The sequence below is a fragment of the Ostrea edulis genome, chromosome 4, assembly GCF_947568905.1.
Source record: "Ostrea edulis chromosome 4, xbOstEdul1.1, whole genome shotgun sequence".
Taxonomy (NCBI): Eukaryota; Metazoa; Mollusca; class Bivalvia; order Ostreida; family Ostreidae; genus Ostrea; species Ostrea edulis.
Genome location: NC_079167.1, coordinates 35377884 through 35398853, shown reverse-complemented (window position 1 = coordinate 35398853; position 20970 = coordinate 35377884). Strand labels below are relative to the sequence as shown.

The 20970-nt window shown below is 34.8% G+C and overlaps 1 protein-coding gene across 10 annotated transcripts in view; it reads right to left on the bottom strand.

The window, feature by feature from the left end:
* Window positions 1–2737: 2737 nt before the first annotated feature.
* Window positions 2738–20970, bottom strand: part of LOC125671561 (inactive tyrosine-protein kinase transmembrane receptor ROR1-like) — a 124137-nt gene continuing 105904 nt past the window's right edge. For 6 of the 10 annotated variants that reach the window (XM_056162496.1, XM_048907339.2, XM_048907340.2 and 3 more), the window contains 11 exons: window positions 16987–17170; window positions 16190–16296; window positions 15724–15796; window positions 14051–14086; window positions 12437–12585; window positions 11830–12039; window positions 11015–11113; window positions 9928–9981; window positions 8459–8578; window positions 7010–7114; window positions 2738–6839 (listed from right to left, as the gene is read on the bottom strand). In XM_056162496.1, the coding sequence (XP_056018471.1) occupies window positions 5140–6839; window positions 7010–7114; window positions 8459–8578; window positions 9928–9981; window positions 11015–11113; window positions 11830–12039; window positions 12437–12585; window positions 14051–14086; window positions 15724–15796; window positions 16190–16296; window positions 16987–17170 (2837 nt within the window). In that variant the 3' untranslated portion in view covers window positions 2738–5139. The remainder of the gene's footprint in view (window positions 6840–7009; window positions 7115–8458; window positions 8579–9927; window positions 9982–11014; window positions 11114–11829; window positions 12040–12436; window positions 12586–14050; window positions 14087–15723; window positions 15797–16189; window positions 16297–16986; window positions 17171–20970) is intronic. The other 4 variants (XM_048907344.2, XM_056162498.1, XM_056162499.1 and 1 more) reach the window with 1 other exon arrangement.

The window sequence follows — 20970 nt, the reverse complement described above, 5'->3', positions numbered from 1 at the left end:
ACTCAACTAGAAAGATAACTGCAGGAAGTGACTGGGTAGACATAGTTACACATACTTCTGAGTAAAACAAGAGGTCAACAGGTCACCCCAGTGTCACACGAAGAATAACGAGTGTTGATTGTTGATGATGCCCTCGGTGTATCTTTCAAAAGTCCTCCCAGGTTTTTTGTGGTTAAAAAAAGGTTTAATTCTTTTGGTCCTCCCCTATTACAAAATAATGTTTGTAACTTTCGGGACCTATATTTTGGCAAATGTTGATTCAGGATCACAACAGTCTGGTTGAAAGCAGATGTGCCAATGTATGGTTATGGCAAAAACTATTCCAATGGTCTATTGACCTTAGTTCAGAATCCGATCATATCCGCCCACTTTTATTTTACAAGTTACTGTGTCTTTACTTCTGGAACACAGCAGTTAGATCGATTAGTAAACATTGTGTCATGTACAATCTTCTGATGGCTCCATTAAAGGGGCATATATATATGGACACAGTTGAGGTTAAAATTTTATTTTTCCATTTTCATTGTGCTTTAAACAAATGTATTTCTAATGGTCAACCAAAATTTGAATATCAGTTTTAGAGTTACAATTGAGATTCTTTGTTATGTAAACAAGGCCCGTGCCATTATAGATTGCTTGATAGAAAATGGCATGTTTAATGTGCTAAACAATAGAAATTATTGAATTATGTTAAGAACTAACATGTGAATTGAAAAATCTGCTTTGAACGAACTTTAACTGGTATATCTAGCTTATACTGTAAACAAAACAGGGCACAGCCTTGTTTACGTACATCACAAAGAATTGTGAGCTCTGTAGCTCCATGTACCTCAATAACTTACATTCAAATTTTTGCTGACCATTAGAAATACCGTAGTTGTGCATTTTAAACGTTAAAAACAGAAAAATAAAATTGGAAAATTTTCAGCTAATATCCCGTCAATGCCCCTTTGACAAGAGGCCCATAGGCTTTAATGGTCATCTGGGAATCATATAGCCCAAACAGAAAGTCTCTTAGTTGTATTTAAGCCTTTGTGCATATGTTTATGATCTTTCAAAATATGCATACAATTCCTATCCAATTACAGAAGAAGGAAAAATGGAAGTTTGAAGCATATAAATCATTTTGACATAACTTCCCCCCTCCCCCTCAAAAGCCTGAACCCCATGACTGAGAATTTCACAATTTAAGAAGATGATATCAAGGACATCATTTAGTTTATCTCCCATGACTGTGAAAGTTAATTTTCTAATTACATTTTCATGATATGTGGCTATATTGGCCCTGCCCAAGGGCCTGAACCCCTGATCCAGGAATTTCACAATTCAGGTAGAGAGCTTCATGGACATCATAATATGCATTTAGATTTTCTCAAATAGAAGGTTTTCTAAGATTTCATATATGTTCACTATATGGTCATATTGGTCTGGCCCTTAGGGCCTGAACCCCTGATCCAGGATTTTCAGAATTTAGGTAGAGAACTTCATCCTAGGACATCATAATCAAGCATTTAGTTTTTCTCAAATATATATGGGAGCTCTAGTAGAGAACATTTTCTAAGATTTACTATTTTCATTATATGGCTCCCCCTTAGGGCCTGAACCCCTGACTTAGGGGCCATGAATTTCACAATTTTGATACAGGGCTTCATGGACATCCTAATTGTGCATTTAATTATCCTCAAATATATATGGTCCCTTGGGGATCCGGGTCAGGAAAGGTCCTCGATATCCCTTGCTTGTCGTAAGAGGTGACTAAATGGAGTGACTCAAGTGACCTAAAAAGTTGTGGCCCAGACTGTTATTTCAATTTTATTTCACTAGTGTCTTTACCTCAGTTCCAGACCATGGCAAATTTTCTGCTAATAAACACCTTTGAGCAAATTATGAGCTAACGTCCAATGCAAATTCCTTGCCTGGACAATCCCTTTTTTACAACTGATCTTGATTTTAGTTAAATGACCTTGGTTGGAGGTCGTAATACATGTACATTGTCTGGTCATCTGCAACCTTCATGTCAAGTATGAGCTGCTATCTATCTACATGTAAGCTGTGGCCTAGACCGAATTTCTGAATAGTGATTATTGACTTGTCAAATGACCATTGTTCAATACGCATTGTCTGATCAAAAGTGACTTTGTGCCGAGTATGAGCTAGATTCAGGAGTACGAGTATTTTAAAAGATATTTCATAATCAGTTTATGTGCCAAATAGCTCCACCCAGGGACTGGAGTCCCTGACCCAGGGGTTACGAGTCTCACAACTTTGGTAAAGGCCTCCAAGCTCGTTACTCAAGATCATGACACATCTCGAGGTTCTAAACGATACCAATCAAAAATCCCAAGTCACATTAATCAAGGAGCACAGACATGCTGAGAAAAAAACCCATCAAGGCATTGATTTATAGTCATGACACACCTTTAGGTCAAGGCCAATTGACTTCTCAGAAACTGCACAAAACATTTTTGGGGGCAAGAAAATTTGAAGATGCATGTATCCCTAAAAAGAACAGCAAACTTATAGACCAGGCAATTCATTCTCATCGCACTGCAACTTTGGATGGCATGCCCTTGATTCAAGTCTTCAAGTCACGGATGACATCATACTTAAGTCTGAAATCATTCAATTTAAGGGGGAAACATTCCGTAACAGATGAACAACTTTGCAAAAAATTATGTTTCTACCCTTTCATGAGAAGTAATTCACTTGGCTGTCCAAGACAATGAGACAGATGCAATGAGATTATCAAACAATTTTATTTGGCTGTGAAAATGAAATCTTGCATACAATACCACTCATTATGCGGCAGCTTGGGATGATTTTGAAATGAAATGTTAAACTGAAATTTTTTCAGCTACTCTACCCACAGAAGCTTACATACAGCAGCACCTAGATCAGCTGACCTGCCGGGCGACTTCTCTATATACACAATATCATACATAATGATGGATGTAGCATCTATCTGGTCTAGTTGTCTATGAGAAGCTTACAAAAGCAATAACAAAATGCACCATTAAAAAAAATCAATACAGAATTATGAGTGTATGTTGCATTTTTTTCAAATATAAACTATGGATACACAACATAATTTACATCTCGGTCATGAAAACTCGAAGAGTAGTAGCATTTGGTATAATACCGATGATTGTCTGGTGATCGATTTTAACATTTTCATGTGTAAAGTTTTAAACTATGAAATTTACAAAGGAAAACATGTGTTGCATACAAAAAGATAAATTTAAAGTTACAATTCATAAACACAAAACATGGTACAATAACCAAGATTACCAATGATTGGTGTAATGGGAGGTAACTCTAACTGCATGCTACTTGTAACCAGTTTCTATAAATATTTCTTATTCTGTTGTCTAGATTTTTGCTTTTTATCAAAATATACAAACTTCTACTTAAAATTCAGCAATATGAAAAAACGAGATGCATCAGTGAAACACTAAGACCCCAAGCTTGGCCACATTCATTTGTAGCGAGTATGACCTTGATGAATGACCTTGAGTAGCCACACAACACAGCTTTGATCTTGGCCTTTTAGTTCACTAAGAATGAAGTCTATCTTGAATAGTTCAAAAAGTTATGACCAATGTTTTATAAGGGAAACATAATAAGAGGGGGAAAAAACTGACCAAAATTGTAAAGAATGGAAGTCTGTTGATGGTGTTTTCCAGTACTGTATTTGGATTTATTGAGCAAAGCTCTGAAGGATTTCAACAGAATCATACTGCACACTACAGAACTTTTCAGAAAATCAGTACCCATGGATTAACAATATTAGAAATAAATAAACTTTCATCTAATTTATCCCTTTGTGAATGAAAAATCCTGATATGGACGGATACTGGTTTTTTTCCACAACAGATCTCTAATAATCATTGCCTAGAAGAAGTTTTTGTGATCTATGATTATACACTAACAGAAGCACCAATGTGAAAATACCCATACTGTTGTCATGTTCGTTTCTTTTCTCTCTCTCATACTCCTTCTACTCTCTCACTCCATCATAACTCTCAGTCACTAACAAATATACACGCCTCATTTCATTGGATCTCAAACACAGATTCATTAACAAGTTTTCAACAATACAAAAAGTGTGAAGCTGAAAGGTTTACATTGGCAACAGATTTAAACTAATGGAAATTTAGATGATGGCCCAACAGATGAAGATCACAAGATCAGCCATGATATATTGGTCAATTCCACTTATTTGATCATGGACTCCTATTGCACAGATTGCGTTGTATGAATCTATATGACCACAGAAGCTCATATTGTATAATTTGATTCGGTTTTGCATCTCATTTTTGACAAATTAATTAAATAGAAATATTGATGTTATGACAAGAAATGGAGACTTTTAAGTGTTTCTGCCGCAATTATGAAATTTGGTCTTTAAAATTCATACTTCTAAATGCAATCACACTGGTTCAGACATTAGTCACTCTGATGAATCAGAAAAAGGTTTCCTTTAATTTATAGAATTTCCAAGTAAAAATGAAATCGTTCATATACATAGTAGGAAACGTAAACTACTGGAGGTGGTAGAACTAATCTGTGTTTTGGAGCCTTCATCAAAATTCACTTAATGCTAAGAGCAAAAAATACAACAGATACAGGACTTGCATGAACAAGCAATACACATTCATTATAAATTTGTCAGTGGTAAAATTATGCAGGTCGCCTCAACATTTCAAGGCATTGACTAGAAAATTATTTGCTTTGGTATATCTATAGAGAAACATTCAAACATACACAAATACACATTGTTTTATAAACAATACTGAACAAGACACTACAATGACACTAAAATATATATAATGTCAGGTATGAAACAAGCATCATACAGGTAGATTAGATGCATCAACTGATAAAAAATTCAATGATGCTCCTAAACAATCGTGTGTCTGGCAATAAAAGAAAAATAACTTCAGTCATAATTTAGAGTTTCCGAGTTCATATGTCCACATGCAAATGAAAATATCCACATCTGCAGAAGTTGGTGCACTTTTGAACTGTGATTGATTTGAACTCTTGATCACTGTTCATCTCTAAATAATACCTACGATATATTTTGATTTATTGAGTATAACTGTGCTAAGAAGGTTACACCACAAAATGCCTTCATCTTCACTCGTGATACTCGACTGTCCTCTGGTCAGGAATGTACACATTTTGTGCCATCAAGTTATTGAATCTCTGACAGTCTGATGGTCCGTTGGACACAGCCACCCCATTAGGCACAGTGTTCACTCCCCCCATCTGTGTGTGGGGAATAGTGGCGGGGCCACCTATTTTGTAGTTTGCAGTTGAGTCCTGCGATGCAGAGCTAGTAGATGACTTATGACTGGAAGCTACAGATTCTGCTGGAGAAATTTTCTGAGGGCCATTCAGACCCACCACTGGGTACAGGGGCTGTTGTTGTAATTTCTGATGGTTACCCATTTGAGGATGTGCCATCATGGGGTAATTGTGTGGGACAGGGGGGGACTGCATCATTTGGGATGGGTGGGGGCCAGCTTGAGCTGGAGTGTAATGCACTCTTGGTAAGTCTGTGTAACGTGGATCCACCACTTGGACCTGTGGGTGTTGGCCAGGGGTCTCGGATCCTCCACTGCTTCCTGTTAGGCCTGTCAATGCTGTTGTGTTGCTGGGACCAGTACTACTGTGATGACTCGGTCCACTCTGTGAGCTCTGGTGCGTACTACCACTGTGTGCTGAGTGACTCTGACTCAGGCTCCAGTGTGGATTCTGCATGAGCACCTCAGTTTTCCAAGCACGCAAGCGAGCATGAATTTCTCTAAAGGTTGGCCTCCGTGTAGGGTTCTCATGCCAGCACTCCACCATGAGACCATACATTCGTGGGGGACAATCCTCGGGATTTGGTAGGATTTGACGAGATCTGACAACATCTATCACTTCTTGATTTGTGTAACCGTAGTAAGGCTGAAGTCCGTAACTAAATATTTCCCATAGCACCACTCCATACGACCAGACATCACTTTCTGTGGTGAATTTTCCATACAGGATAGCCTCCAAAGGCATCCATCTCACAGGTAACAAGGATTTACTCTGTACACGATAGTAGTCTGAGGAGTATATGTCTCTGGATAGACCAAAGTCTGAAATCTTTACCGACAAATTATCTCCCACCAATATATTCCTAGCTGCCAGATCTCGGTGAACAAAATGGTGACTCGCAAGATATTCCATTCCTGCTGCAACCTGAATGGAAATAAACAACATTTCTGGATATTCTAGAATTATCTTCTTTCCACTTTCATCATCCACACTAGACATGTCAGAATTCGGTGAGTGAGTGAGCAGATACTCGTGTAAATCGCCAAAAGGCATGAACTCAAATAACATGCACATTGGTTCTTGTTTCATTGAGACTCCCAACAGACACACAATGTTTGGGTGGCGCAGTTCAGTCATAAGGTCCACTTCCCTCCTAAAGTCATTCTTAACTTTTGGCATTGCATTTTCCTTCAAAGTTTTAATGGCCACTTTTGACACAGTACTATCTGCATATAATCCCATCACTTCACCTTTATACACTTTTCCAAATGCTCCTTCACCCAGTTCTTGCAGGAATCGAATAGAAGACAAAGGGAATTCTCTAATCCTGCATGCTGTGGTTTTTCCAGTGAGCGGCACTGTTTCCACTGTGGAATTCTGGGAGGAATTAGTGCCCTTACTATTAGCCCCCTTTTCATTCTTTTTCTGACACAAACACACCACAGCAATGAGGATGATCAAAGCTAGAGGAACAATTATTCCAGGTACCAGGATGTACATCAATTTGTTGACAGGCTCAGCTCCAGTGGCTAAAATAGAAAATATATTCAACCAATCAAATTTTCACTTACAACTGCTTGTTATTACAGTGTTCTATAAAACTAGCATGAACAATGAATTTTTTTTAAAAATAAAAAATCGTACAATTCTATTGTCTTAAAAATGAATTTCTTAATTTCAATTTTAATTTCTCTCTTACTGCATCGAGGAACTTGACATGTCTCATTCTTCTTGAAGTGATGGTCAACATAACACCAGGGACCTTTGGGGTCTTCGTTAGGGTTCCTACACAGGTTATGGTTTCCTGTAAGAATGTCAGTACATTCTCAATGCTTTATGAAGATAATTAATGAAGATAAACAAAAAATCTAGACAAACTTGATTCCAATGCTTCCCCTTTTTGACTCCAGAGTTCAAATACCATACAATTAAAAACCACAAAATCATTAACGTTTAGAAAATATCAGTTGTAGAAGAATCAAATAAATATATGATACAAGAAATGTTTGTAAAACACAAATGCCCCCCATGGTGCAAAATTGAAAAGGGATATACACACACATCATTTAATTGATAATACATGTAGTATCATCAATTCAAAATATTGAGCAGACAATATCTTCCTATGTCAAGAGTGGATTGACCATGTAACCTAAAAATCAATAGGGGTCATCAACTCCTTATGCTGTACCAGTGTACCAAGTTTGGTGTCAATCAAGCAAATAATTCTTAAAATATAGGAGACAATATATTACTATGTCCAGTTTAACCTTTGACCATATGTCCTCAAAATCAATAGGGGTAATCTTCTCCTGAAGATGTACCAGTGTACCAAGTTTGATGTCTGTCAAGCAAAGGGTTCTCAAGATATTGAACGGACAGTATATTCCTATGTCCAGTTTGACCCTTGACCATGTGACCTCAAAATCAATAGGGGTCATCTTCTCCTGAAGACGTACCAGTGTACCAAGTTTGATGTCTGTCAAGCAAATGGTTCTCAAGATATCGAATGGACAGTATATTCCTATGTCCAGTTTTACCATTGACCTTTGACCATAAAATCAATAGGGGTAATCTTCTCCTGAATATGTACCAGTATACCAAGTTTGTTGTCTGTAAAGCAAAGGGTTCTCAAGATATTGAGCGTACAGTATACTCCTATGTCCGCTTTGACCCTTGACCTCAAAATCAATAGGGGTCATCTTCTTCTAAAGATATACCAGTGTACCAAGTTTGATGTCTGTCAAGCAAAGGGTTCTCTAGACATTGAGTGGTCAGTATATTCCTGTGCAGTTTGACCCTTGACCTTTGACTTCAAAATCAAAAATGGTCATCTACTTCTTAGGATGTACCAGTGTACCAAGTTTGTTGTCTGTCAAGCAAAGGGTTCTCAAGATATTGAGCGGACAGTATATTCCTATGCCCACAGTAGATTGACCCTTGACCTTTGGACCTGAAAAATAATAGGGGTCCTCTTCTACTTATAACCAACCCCAATATGAAATATCATTACGATCAAGTGAATGGTTCTCAAGATATTGAGCAGACAACATGTGGTCTACCGACCGACAGATGCAAAGCAATATGCTCCTCTTCTTTGAAAGGGGCATAATAAACATCCATTAATATTTTCCCCGTATTGTCTCACCCAGTGATTGATGGTCTGGGAATTTGGGGTTGTTTTGCCATTTGACACAGGTTTTCCCTGTAATGGTTCTGTGGTGGGTTCCTCGGTAGTTCTCTCCCCTTCCTGTATAACAACTGTGCTCTGTAATATAAATAGTACAGTTTTACACATTTATTGCTCAATTTCCCCCCCACTACTTTTTTTAAAAAGAATATCAAACATATGATCTAAAATAGATCTTCATTAGCCAAGGTTTCTGATCAGCTACTTTCATCTTCATCCTTAACAAATTTAGTTGCAATTTTACGTCCTCAGAAAATCAAAGTTTAGTAGAGACGGAGAGATGTCTCCACATTCAATCAAAATGCATCAAACACCCAACCAAGTGTAGAATAAAATAATTAAACTGCTCTTAGTGCATGTACAGTCAAACCTTGTTATCTCAAACTCGATGGGACTGAGAATTTTTTTTTGAGATATCCGAGGATTCAAAATATTGAGGGTAAAATACTTAAAGAATAAGTGGTTGGGACTCCAAAATCACTTCAACATATCCATGGTATTTGAGATATCGGTGTTAGAGATACCAAAGTTCAACTGTATTTCAATTGGTTGATAACATTTTCATGCAAATGAGCACAATTCATGTCCAGGGAAAAGATAAGAGTAACTGATTGGAAGCCTTGGTTAGCAAAGATATCTAAACCAAGATGAATCTACTTCAGACAATTCATTTACAGCTTTCACCTTTACAGCTTTCACTTGACTATATATAAACCCTAGTTGTAACTAACCTAAGTTAGCAATTCATCTTTGATCTAACATAAAGCTTTCACTTTGTTTTTTCATCTAACCAGAACTCTGTCTTGAATAGCTCAAAAGTTAAATAAGTTGTAGATAGACAGGAAAAAAGAAAGACACACAGACAAGCCTATAACAACATAGCCTGCCTTCTATCTCAGAAGCATAGGCAAATTTATATCAAGATGTGTTCCCAATACACTATCTCCCCAACCGGGGAAAAGTCCTATTGTTGCAAATTTGATCTTGGACTTTCACATTTAACTGGAATAAAGTCTTGACCTTGAAGTCCATTAGATATGAATAAAGCCTTGACCTCGAAGTTCATAAGATATGAATAAAGCCTTGACCTTGAAGTCCATTAGATATGAATAAAGCCTTGACCTTGAAGTTCATTAGATATGAAATCCCTGTCTTGTATGGTTCAAAAGTTAAGACTTCTAAAGTTTTTAAAAGCTGCAAATGCATAAGAAACATCCACTTGATCTTCGATTTTTGGGACCATTCAAATTGTCCTAGTACACAATCAGCATGATACACTTAACAAAACACTGTGTACTACATACAAACCATGCAATTTTTTACTATAGAGTTTTCAGTCTTGTGACTCCTTCACAGCAGATTTATGGTAGCTGAAATCTTACCAAGAAATGAACACAAAATGAACAAAAAGGTGCACCGCAACTTACCTGGGATATCATATCCGCCACTGATTCGCGTATCCTCATTTTGTCCATACCACACTGTTAATTAACAACAATTTTATAAGCATAGACTGTTAGAGAGCAACACAAAATACATCTAAATTTCAATACAAAGGACAGGAGACATTTTCTGAAACATGAACACAGGGTAACAGGCAATCGTGTCATACATTATGTTATCTGATTCTCCAGACAGTTTCTCTCAATGAGTTTACACTCCTTCCTAATTTAACTTCAACATTTATAGAGATAGCAAGAATGAGATTTTGTTATTATAGCACAAATGAAAATTTAAGCTGCTTGTGGTCATTAGGCTTTAAGTGGAAATGGTGGGATTGAATTATTCCCTGCTGAAGAAATTTATATAAAGAAAACCACCATAAGAATTTTTCCTGGCTACCATCCATCCACTGTACTTTCAATGAGGTACACAGATAATAATTTCTTTTAAAAAGATTTAATTAAAGGAATAAATGTCTGGTTTTCTTTGACTTATTGGAGTATACATGGATAAATAATGAAAGCATGGGGTACAGCAACTCGTTTTATGGGTTTTGCTGATTATACGGAAATTACTCCATGCTTTCATTGTTTTCATATACCCCTACCCTACAAACTAGAAATTTTTCCTCACATTTATACATTCCTGTAACAGTAATACAGAGAAGATACACAGCCTCATTTCATCCTCACATACTTCACATTTATACATTCCTGTAACAGTAATACAGAGAAGATACACAGCCTCATTTCATCCTCACAGACTTCACATTTATACATTCCTGTAACAGTAATACAGAGAAGATTCACAGCCTCATTTCATCCTCACAGACTTCACATTTATACATTCCTGTAACAGTAATACAGAGAAGATTCACAGCCTCATTTCATCCTCACAGACTTCACACATTTATACATTCCTGTAACAATGCAGTGAAGGGAGACACACAGCCTCATGCATGCCACAGGACAGCAAAGACGAAGTTCAAGCCAGCCATTACAAGCTACCTATTTCTTCTTCAAACACCCTCTCAACTAGAGTATTCAATGCATCTGCACACAAACAGAATACCTGATTTTGTGCGAGATGGCACTCCAATCCGCACACAGTTATTTCCCTCAGGGGTTCCAACAGGGGGAAGGTCTTTACAAACAGGAAGGAACCGTTTACCTGGAAAAAATAGGGTCTGTGATAATCAGAATGCACTATACATGCATACATAATGGATTGGGTTGGGATTTAAACCTAAAAATTGCAGTCCCATATTCGTTTCCAGTTGAAACTCAATTGCAAATGAATTTTTAAAACTGTTTTATAAATGTATATTTCAAAATGTTAAATAAATTCTTCACAATGGACTTGATCTTCTTTGAAAATGTATTTTACAATATTATACTTTCATATGAATTGGTTTAGAAGCATTTGTTAAAAAGTACAGTTACTCCACTGTGTGCATAAACCACGCCTTCCTAGTAACAGTATATAGCAACAGTTGACAATGTATGACGTCGGGTAACAATATAAAAATTATTAACTGTGTAGAATGTTTGCACATTCTTAAATCATTCAGTATAACAAACAAAAAAATTACATGTTTTGTAGGGTAACATGTGAAAATTGTCACCCCTTGAAAAACCATTGTTAACCTTGGCTTCACTTCAGTCAATAATGGTTTTTCGTAGGGTCACAATTTCACATGTCACCATACAAACATATACTATTTTCAAAATATTAACTCTTGAATAAGTCATTGTGTCAATTTTGGGATGCCTGCTTTACAACAATAATTTTCCATAAACAAAGTCAAAATGTTGGAAATCAAATATAGATCTGACAATGTATGAGGGGTACAAGTAAATCTCTTTGATTGGTTGTTGATACTTTACCAATATCAGGATGGTTCATGCCCAATTTGTATTCCTTTTGGCAGACGTTCTGTTCCAGCTCCTCACACTCGTCGCGACACACCTGTCGTGGACGTGGTTCTTCTGTGGAGTGGTCACACAGTGGAAAAGTGAAGTAACATAGGAATGGAATGGCATACTGGTGACAAGTGGTAGACATCTCACTAGAGGAAGCAATTATGGTAAAGCCACCTACAAAATACCATTGTAAAATACAAAATACCGCTGTATCAATACAAAATACCACTGTATCAATACAAAATACTGCTGTATCAATACAAAATACTGCTGTATCAATACAAAATACCACTGTATCAATACAAACCTGACAACTGTATACCTACAAAAATTCACTACGAAGATCCATCAGATATAAATACAACACACTTTCTTCTTCAAAACCATCAAGATAATTTTTAAATTGCTTTAATGCTTCAGGTATCTCCGATTTTTATTTTTGAAAAATGTGAGAGAAAAAAACTACCTTTATCTAGACAGTTCAATTACAATTGACAATGATAGAATTGCCTTGTGAAAAACCTATTTTTAATTGCAGGTTGATATGTTATCTTTGACATGTTTTACTTACTGATAAAGCTATTTTCTTTGAGTCCTTGTGAATATTCAGATGTTACATAGATGCTCTGATTCCCAAAGAACTTTGCACAGGTGTTTCCTCTGAAAGCCTGACAGAACCCATCTCCTCTCTCCTGGGACTTTTTGTCTTCTGCCACATAACTGTAATAAAATGGTTAAAGTAAAATTACACGGTAAGGACAAACCAAAGACCAATTAGTCATTAGAAGTATCCAAAGGCTTTTTTCTCTCTCTCCATGATCTGATGCACAGTCTGTGACTTATGTTCCTTCACTCTGAAGGTAAATTTTCACATATTCTTATTTTTCACTGATTTTTTTCGTTCTTTCGGGTCTTTCCCTTAGTTCAATAGTAATATAATAATGAAAAATAATAATTCTTTTTCTTAAAATCTAGGCAGTGTTGCTGTAAAATAGTGTTCCTTAAAACATTGCGTTCAGTTGTGATGTAGAATAAAAATTCATAGTATATGTATTATCATATACTCTGCGATGCATTATTTTTAATATACAATATATTCCAAGTGTTAAAAAAAGCCATTAAAACATTTGCCTTTTTATCAAACTGCACAAAGGACACACAAAAAATAGAAAAGAGAAAGAAGTCCTAGTGCAGGTACGCAAAAGAATCTCATCTTGAACCAATTTTCCATTACCGGTAAACAATTTTACCCGATATTTTAAAAAATGGAAAAAAAAATTATAATGTCATGATAGTTGAAAATGCAAACATTAAATGTTTTTAAGATAAAAAGCACTATCTTGTTAGTGAAGGATACATTTGGATATACAATAGTCTGAGTATATAAATATATATATACAAAATGAAGAAAGGAAATGTAAGGAAAACCACACAAAACCACAACAAGGACACACACACACAGAACAACAAATATCCCTTACCACCAAAAAACCTGCAAGCTACCTAAACCAATCTAGTACTGTGGAATCATTAGATTTCATGGCCGCTCATATTTCGTAGGTACGTCTATCCTATGAATTTCAAATCGCAATGATATACACATTCATATGATGTTTTAGTGTTCATAAACCATATCAAAGAAAAACTGTACAATCTAGACAATCTGCGAAAATTGGCCCTCATGAATTCAAATTATTCCACAGTATTCCATAACCATTTACTTAGGGACACCTAATATTTTTTTTCCATTATTCAGGCCAGTGATTATATACACTATCTTGTATAATATTTTTAAATCTAAACTCTAAACTGGAAGGTTGCAAGTTCATGAATGATAAAAATTCGTGTTTTTTCCCCCATTAAATCTCAAATTTTAAATATTTCTTTCTTTTCGAAATTAATAAGCAAGAAAATGTAATATATATATATATATTTAAACACACACACATATTTGAAACAACAACAATATAACACTAAAGTCACAATAAAAAGGCAAATGCATGATTATATGATTCTAGTGATTTATTTAGCAAAAGAAAAGAGTTACCTCCCTTTTACCTGAGCTAGGCATGTTGCATAGAATGCCAGTATCTATGAGAAATTTCACCAAAATGCAGGAAGCTTATAGATGAAGCACAATAGGATTTATGAATACAACCTTCAAGCAAGATACAACTATACTTACGTCTTGTATACATCTGGATTGTATTTCCCAGAAAAGCTTTTGAAAGAAATGAATTTCATTTTTATACTCTTGACACTGTCTAAGACATAATTCTTGTTTAAGGGGAAATAAACCATATATATGGGAGTATGTAGGTGACTGAGATTGACAGTTTTACATTCATCTCCATTTCTTGGCTTTTATTCTTTCTTCCCATGGGAAAATGGGGGGAAAATGGGAAAATAAGTCAAGAAAAATGTCTATCTTACAAGCTAGCCATGGTACATACAAAAATGCTAACAATCAAAAAATGATGAAAAGCCGTACGAATGATAAATGAACATTTTCAAAAAGCATTGTATCCATTTCTTCTTAACTCTTGATTTCACAAACAACGAACAGTTACCCTAAATATTCACAAATTTCTCAAAAATGGCCAATCAAGTGGGGATTTTGGTTTGAAAAATATACACTACCTCGATATTTCCAAAATAATTTTTGCACATATTATCATTAGTTACCTTCATATTTTACAATAAAATTACTTTGATTTAAGATCACATTGGTCAAACCGATTGTTCATTGTATACTCTTGATGTTTAAGTGGTACATTAAAAATTTACATTCAACTTCCACGATCAAACCAATTTTTTCAATTTTATTTCTCCCATAAGAGATGAAGACTGAACAAAATGTGTTTGACTGGCGTTGTTATATCGCACTTTCATGGTGCAGTAGATGCTATCAGTAACTAGACTTGCTATTATTTAGTGGAGGAACCCATTTTGTTGTATACAGTCAAGCATTACCATCACCTACTGTATATCACAAAGCACAAAAAGACATTCACCAAAAAGATAGACATCAGAAAACATACCAAAAAAAAGTTCAATTACCGTTTTTTTTAACACAATATCTGGCAAAATTTATGTTTTCGACCCAATTTTATCAAACAACAACAAATTCACTTATCATTTACATGTTTAGATACTTTGATGATGGATGTATAGAGAAGATAATTTGATTGATACTGGTCAATTTTTATACAGAGAAATAATGCAGTATCTAAAGAAAAACATTCCATTATGTCAGGGAATATTCATTTTCCAGAAATCTTCCACCCATTCATGAGAAATTTTTTAAAATGATAAATCTATATTTCTCAAGTTTTTCCTCCACATTTCTTATCTGCAGTCTCACATTCAAAGAAGGTGGACAGCTCACAAGAAACTCGTTTTTGGACCAAGTTTGATCAAAATGATGATGCATTGAAATTTTTCACATTCGTGTTGTTATATCGTGCATATAAATTGAAAAATTTCCACAGACATATATAATCTGCATGGAAAAAGATATTTTTCGAATAGTATTTCCTTCAACTATCAAATTGTACTGAGAACATCATGAATAAGCCACCTTGATATCAATGTACACTGTATAATCGTCATGTAATATTTTCTTTATATATAAATCAAAACACGCCTTTGGAAAACTTGCCGAAAGATCTTACAGCTGGATATAAATATTATCAAAGGGTTATTGTCTTAAATAAGTAGATGGATAAAATAGATTTGTGTTCTGACATTTGTAAACTCTATTAGAAGAAACTGTGTTTCCAAACTGAGTCGAGTCGCAAGAATTTGTGTAAAACAGACCACACGTCTTTAATATTGTAAATATATGTATATACATACGTGTCTGTGTCGTCACGGATATCTGGCTGATTATTGCCTTTGTTACCAGAATTCTTGGTTTTCGGAGGGTACTCTGTGAAACAAAAGATATCCAATAAGTTATTTTTAACCAGAAGACTACAGTATGTGTACTTATTTCAGCATTATTCAAATCTTAGTGGCTTCCGCAGAGAAACAAGAGCACTAACTATGAAATTCTCTAGCTATCCATCATCAAACACAGAACATGTAATGGATTACACCAAATAGTGCTTCAGTTCCAACCGCGCAAAATTTTAAAATATATTAAATAAGTACACATACAATATTTCATATCCATTGTATCATATACTGTATAGTTTCATCATATACTGTGAAGGTAATTCTAAAGAATAGTTTGTTGAAAACAATGTTATAGCTTTTCCTTTGGTACTGAAGTACTAATGGAGGTTGGATTGATAAGATGAATTTGTGAATGACTTAATACCGTTCTTGATCAGTATATAACCCGTAGTGTTGACTTCTCCAGCATTGTTGGAGGCTTTACACATATACCAGCCACTGTCAAACACATCAGCACTCTCTATTTTCAACCTGCAACCAAGATTTAATGCATGTCACTTTTGATTTAGTAGTTGGAATTTTTTTTATACAACCTAAAAATACACCACTATTTTGTGGATATTCTTTTTCTGATGTTTCTAGGATAGAGGTTAACAGTACAGAAACACTTTCATTGTCACACATCTGTTTTGCAGATACACTGGGACTATGAAAACTGTTCTGTTGTAATAATACACAGATGTACTTGGGTACTGAATCCCTCAATGAAAATTCTCAAGATGTGAGAAATGTAAAATAATTAAGAACCAAACAATTCTGTTTGTAATTCAAGTTGAAATTTTATAGAAGCTTAGTGTCTTCTGTCTCTCTTGCTAATAACGTGTGTACAGTCAAACACTTGATACAGCAAAATAATCTAAGGCTGTTCATTATATCTCAGTATAGTTTCATCATTTATCTCAGTATAGTTTCATCATTTAAAGGAATACTGCTTTGATAAAAGCAGGTATTCAGTATAAAAACCTGATGCTTCCCGAACAAGACTTGCTGTGTATTCAAATTAAAGAAAATTCATATATTGAAAAATATTCTGATTTATTAAGTAAATCACATATCATCAAAAGAAAAATTAATGGATTATCTGTTGAATCTGCATCGCACATACACAAAATTTCCAAAAAAAGGAGACATTTATAGAAATTGCTAAGGGAGATAACTCACCGTGCTCCCCAAGGAGTGAGTTTACTGTTGATTCGGTCCTCATTTTCTCTGATAGGTACATCATCTTTAAACCACTTGTAGCGTGGTAATGGATTTCCCGAAATTTCGCAGCGAATCCGAACATGCTCTCCCTTGTATTTGGTGATGTTTTTCATTGCAAAGTCCAGATTTAACTGGGCTTTTCCTGAAAAATTAAAAAATTATTTATATCTTCTTACTTTAAAGCTGGCAAAATACACCATCTTGAATACTGTAGGTTCACTTAATTTTTGTTTGGGTAAATATTCATGGTTTGAGTAAGATAAGGCATGATAGAGTGTAATCTTGATGTTGTGAGAGGTGTACATTTCGGGGGGGGGGGGGGGGGGGGGGGGGGGGGGGCAGCCATCTTCTTTGCTAACAAAGCAAATAAAAACAACCCAAAACCAGAGTTCAGACAAGTTAAATAATGTGCATTATAAACTTTGTCTGCACATTGTTCTGTATTACATGTATTTGCAAAATAGATGGAAAAAGTCATTAAATGCTCACTTTCACTTTTCTCAATAAGACACTTTGATGCAAATCAACCTTAAATACGAACACTTGAATAACTCGGATGGTATATGCTATTCTTTTATACTTATCGTGTGCAGATATTGCATGATTCACTAAGGCAATAAACTCAATACAATGATAATCGGTATTACCAGTGTATCTTTAAATATCATTATCAACATGGTGATTTATTACTATAATTATGATATAGTTCTATAACACAAAGGAACTCGTATTGCCATATATATATACAATGTATATATATAATTTCAATGTTCAATCTGGGACAGTTCAAAATCATGTAAACTAAGATAAATAAAGATGCTGCATGTACACAGCAGGAAAAAATCCCACATACCAAAGTATGGAACTATTTCAATTTAAGATAATTATATGTTTTTCAACCAACCACTATCTGTAAATTACGTGAGAAACTTCACAGGTTCTGTGAAATAATCTCACTATATCACCAAAAGTAAAAACAAACATGTCATTCAATGCAAATCTGATGAAAAATCTTTGTATACCTAAACTATCAGAGAAAGTTGCTAAAAATTAAAAAAAAACCCACCAAAACCTCTCTAATTTAACTCCCAAAATACACTGTCCATTGTATTAATTAATGTACCAAAACGAAGTGACAAACAGATCCATTTATGCAGTATAGCACCCCCCCCCCCCACATATGTAATGTATGTCGCATTCTGTATCATGGGAACGACTGCATTCACTCAATTTGCACATCAATTATTCCTGGTGACATTTTGCTACAAGCTGAGATTAAGCCCAGCTTTGTATTTTCAGATGGTTTAAGACAATTGATTTTTTCTTCACTTCTACATTCAGATTGACCATGATTGTTTCTGGCAGCTGAATACACAATTACTTAATGAGAACTGAATAGACAGAAAAGAAAAACAAAACATGGAGATACACACAAGATTCATACAAAAAACTCCAAATCTACCTCCCTCCTAGCTCCACATGAGTGTTAAATAAGAAAATTGGTTACTTGTCCTAAAAATATATTGATCTTGCAAAAAATTTGTTTTTGGACAATAGTGAAGATATGAGCAATAAGACCAAATCTGTTTTTAGCAATGGCAACCTATCCATAACACAAATAACTAAAGCTCCCAGCAACTGCCTGGACACATAACTCATGGCCAAAACTAAATAAATGTGACTGCAGTGACAACCAGATTGGTCTCAAAACAATAATACCACATTAAATCATGTGAAGTTTATCACAGATTCCATTTGCTGTTTGACTTTCGGTGGGATTCCCAATGAATTACACAACATCAGAGCCTTATTCTATATTAAAACATAAATTAGCTTTGACACTCATCAAGTCTTGTGCTAGTTAAAGATTTATCAAGAGGCATTAGGAACCCCATCTGGTGCATTTCAAATTAAACCAAAAAATGTATAAACCCACACATAGGCTACTGCAGCATTATATTTTTTCAATTTTCATATAAATCACTCAAAAAAATGTACTTGGTATCTTTGTGAGAGTTGCCAACATCCCAAAAGGAACCATTCATCATTTTCAAAACAAATCAAATTTGCTGATTTATTATATAATGATTCTTTATGTAATTTGCAATAGTTTACTACATGTATTATTTATAATTATCATTATTTTTAAATACATACCATTTTAATTTTCAACAGACATACTCTAAATAATTAAGAATGAAACAGATAGGTTTGTTAAACATTAAGTCCCTGATCATGGTCAAGTTCAATAATGGCAAAAATGACCTTGACAACACATATATATGTGTAAGTACTATCTATCTATCTATCCATGTATCTATCTATTTATCTCTCTCTCATCAGTCATCTAGATTTGAGTCAAATTAACCTTTCAGTATACCAAGTATGAAGCCTTTATCTTGTACAGTTCAAGAGTTATGACCTTAGGGTGAATCTGATTTGCACACAAAGAGACTAAAAAAAAAAAAATAGCAAATATCAATTTGTGGACAGAGACAAAAAAAAGGCCAGAACAAACCGCGGGGCATAAATATTATTAAACAGTTAAAATGCTACTGAGCTCTATTGTTATAGTAATTTATTATGAGGAAGTACTTCAAAGACATCCATTACCAGTGCTGGCAATAACTTTTCCAATCTTTCAAGTAAAACACTCTATAAATTTTAGGCCTGCCAAATGCACAATCAATGATGATCTGTTTATTTTCAGTGTAAAGAAAGTTAATAAACACTCGATTTGGATTTTATTATGCTCTGGCACTTTCTTCAAGCTTTTCTGACTCAGGGTTAGAAATTTCCACACATTATTTACACTACAACAAACAAACTTTTGACAGGTCAAGAGAACACTTATTCCAGAGTCTGTCTTAAAGTGGAAGTAACTCCTAGAAACACTGGCTGTAAAGTGCATCTTTATCTCGCATCACTACATTGTCTAATTGCTGATGTTATTACAAGAACTGTATTGCTTATATCTAAACCACGCAAATCAAATAACCATTTTACATTGCATAGTGGTCACCCCCCCCCCCCCTTTCCCATATCTGAGAATGCTTCACACCACAGGAAAGAGCAATTCTATATTATGAACTCTGATACATCTGGAAAAAGAAAAAGAATGGCATATTCCACCACTTCATTGATTCAGAGTCATGACAAGTCCATATTCCGTCTTGAGATTTAGTCCCTTGCGACCATAAAACACCTCATTAGACAGCAAAACTGGTGTCTTCTCCCTTAACCATTCAGGAAGAAACTGATGTTGGCCAGGTGGAAATGGGGCTTAGAGTAACAGATGACATTAACAACAGGTGCTCTATAGACAGTGCAGTGTTTCTTGCTTGTAGATAGACAACATATTGATTTATCAAACAGGTAATCATTGAGTTTAATTAATTAACCCTTTAAGAAATAGTTCCAAATAGATTGGAATTCAAAATCATGAATAAAAATTTTTATTCTTTAAATAAGAAATGAAATTTCATTGTTTTCATCTGTAAATTCTATGCTAATTGGAACTAAAAAAAACTAGAATATTTATCAATATTCATACATGAACTGCAGCATGTTCATGAGGAAATGGCTACGATTTACAATTTGTTAGATAACAAAGGGAAAAACATATTGGAAGAGTAAGTATTCGTTATCAAATATCCATTTTAAAAATATTTATAGATATATTTAATCTTCATTTATTTACCTTTAACCATTTGTAATTCTGAATATTTATGCATTTTGAATGAAGGTATTAGATAAGACTATACACAGGTAATTGCTCTGGTGTAAAATACATCTTATTGCCCAAGTGGGAATTAAAAATTTCAAAATGTTGGCCAAATGGGAGTAAACCACAAAATGAACTCCCGACATGACAGTCATTAGTTTGTCACAGTAAAACCCAACATCTGTATACACTTTGCTCACATGTTTTGAGGACTTCAC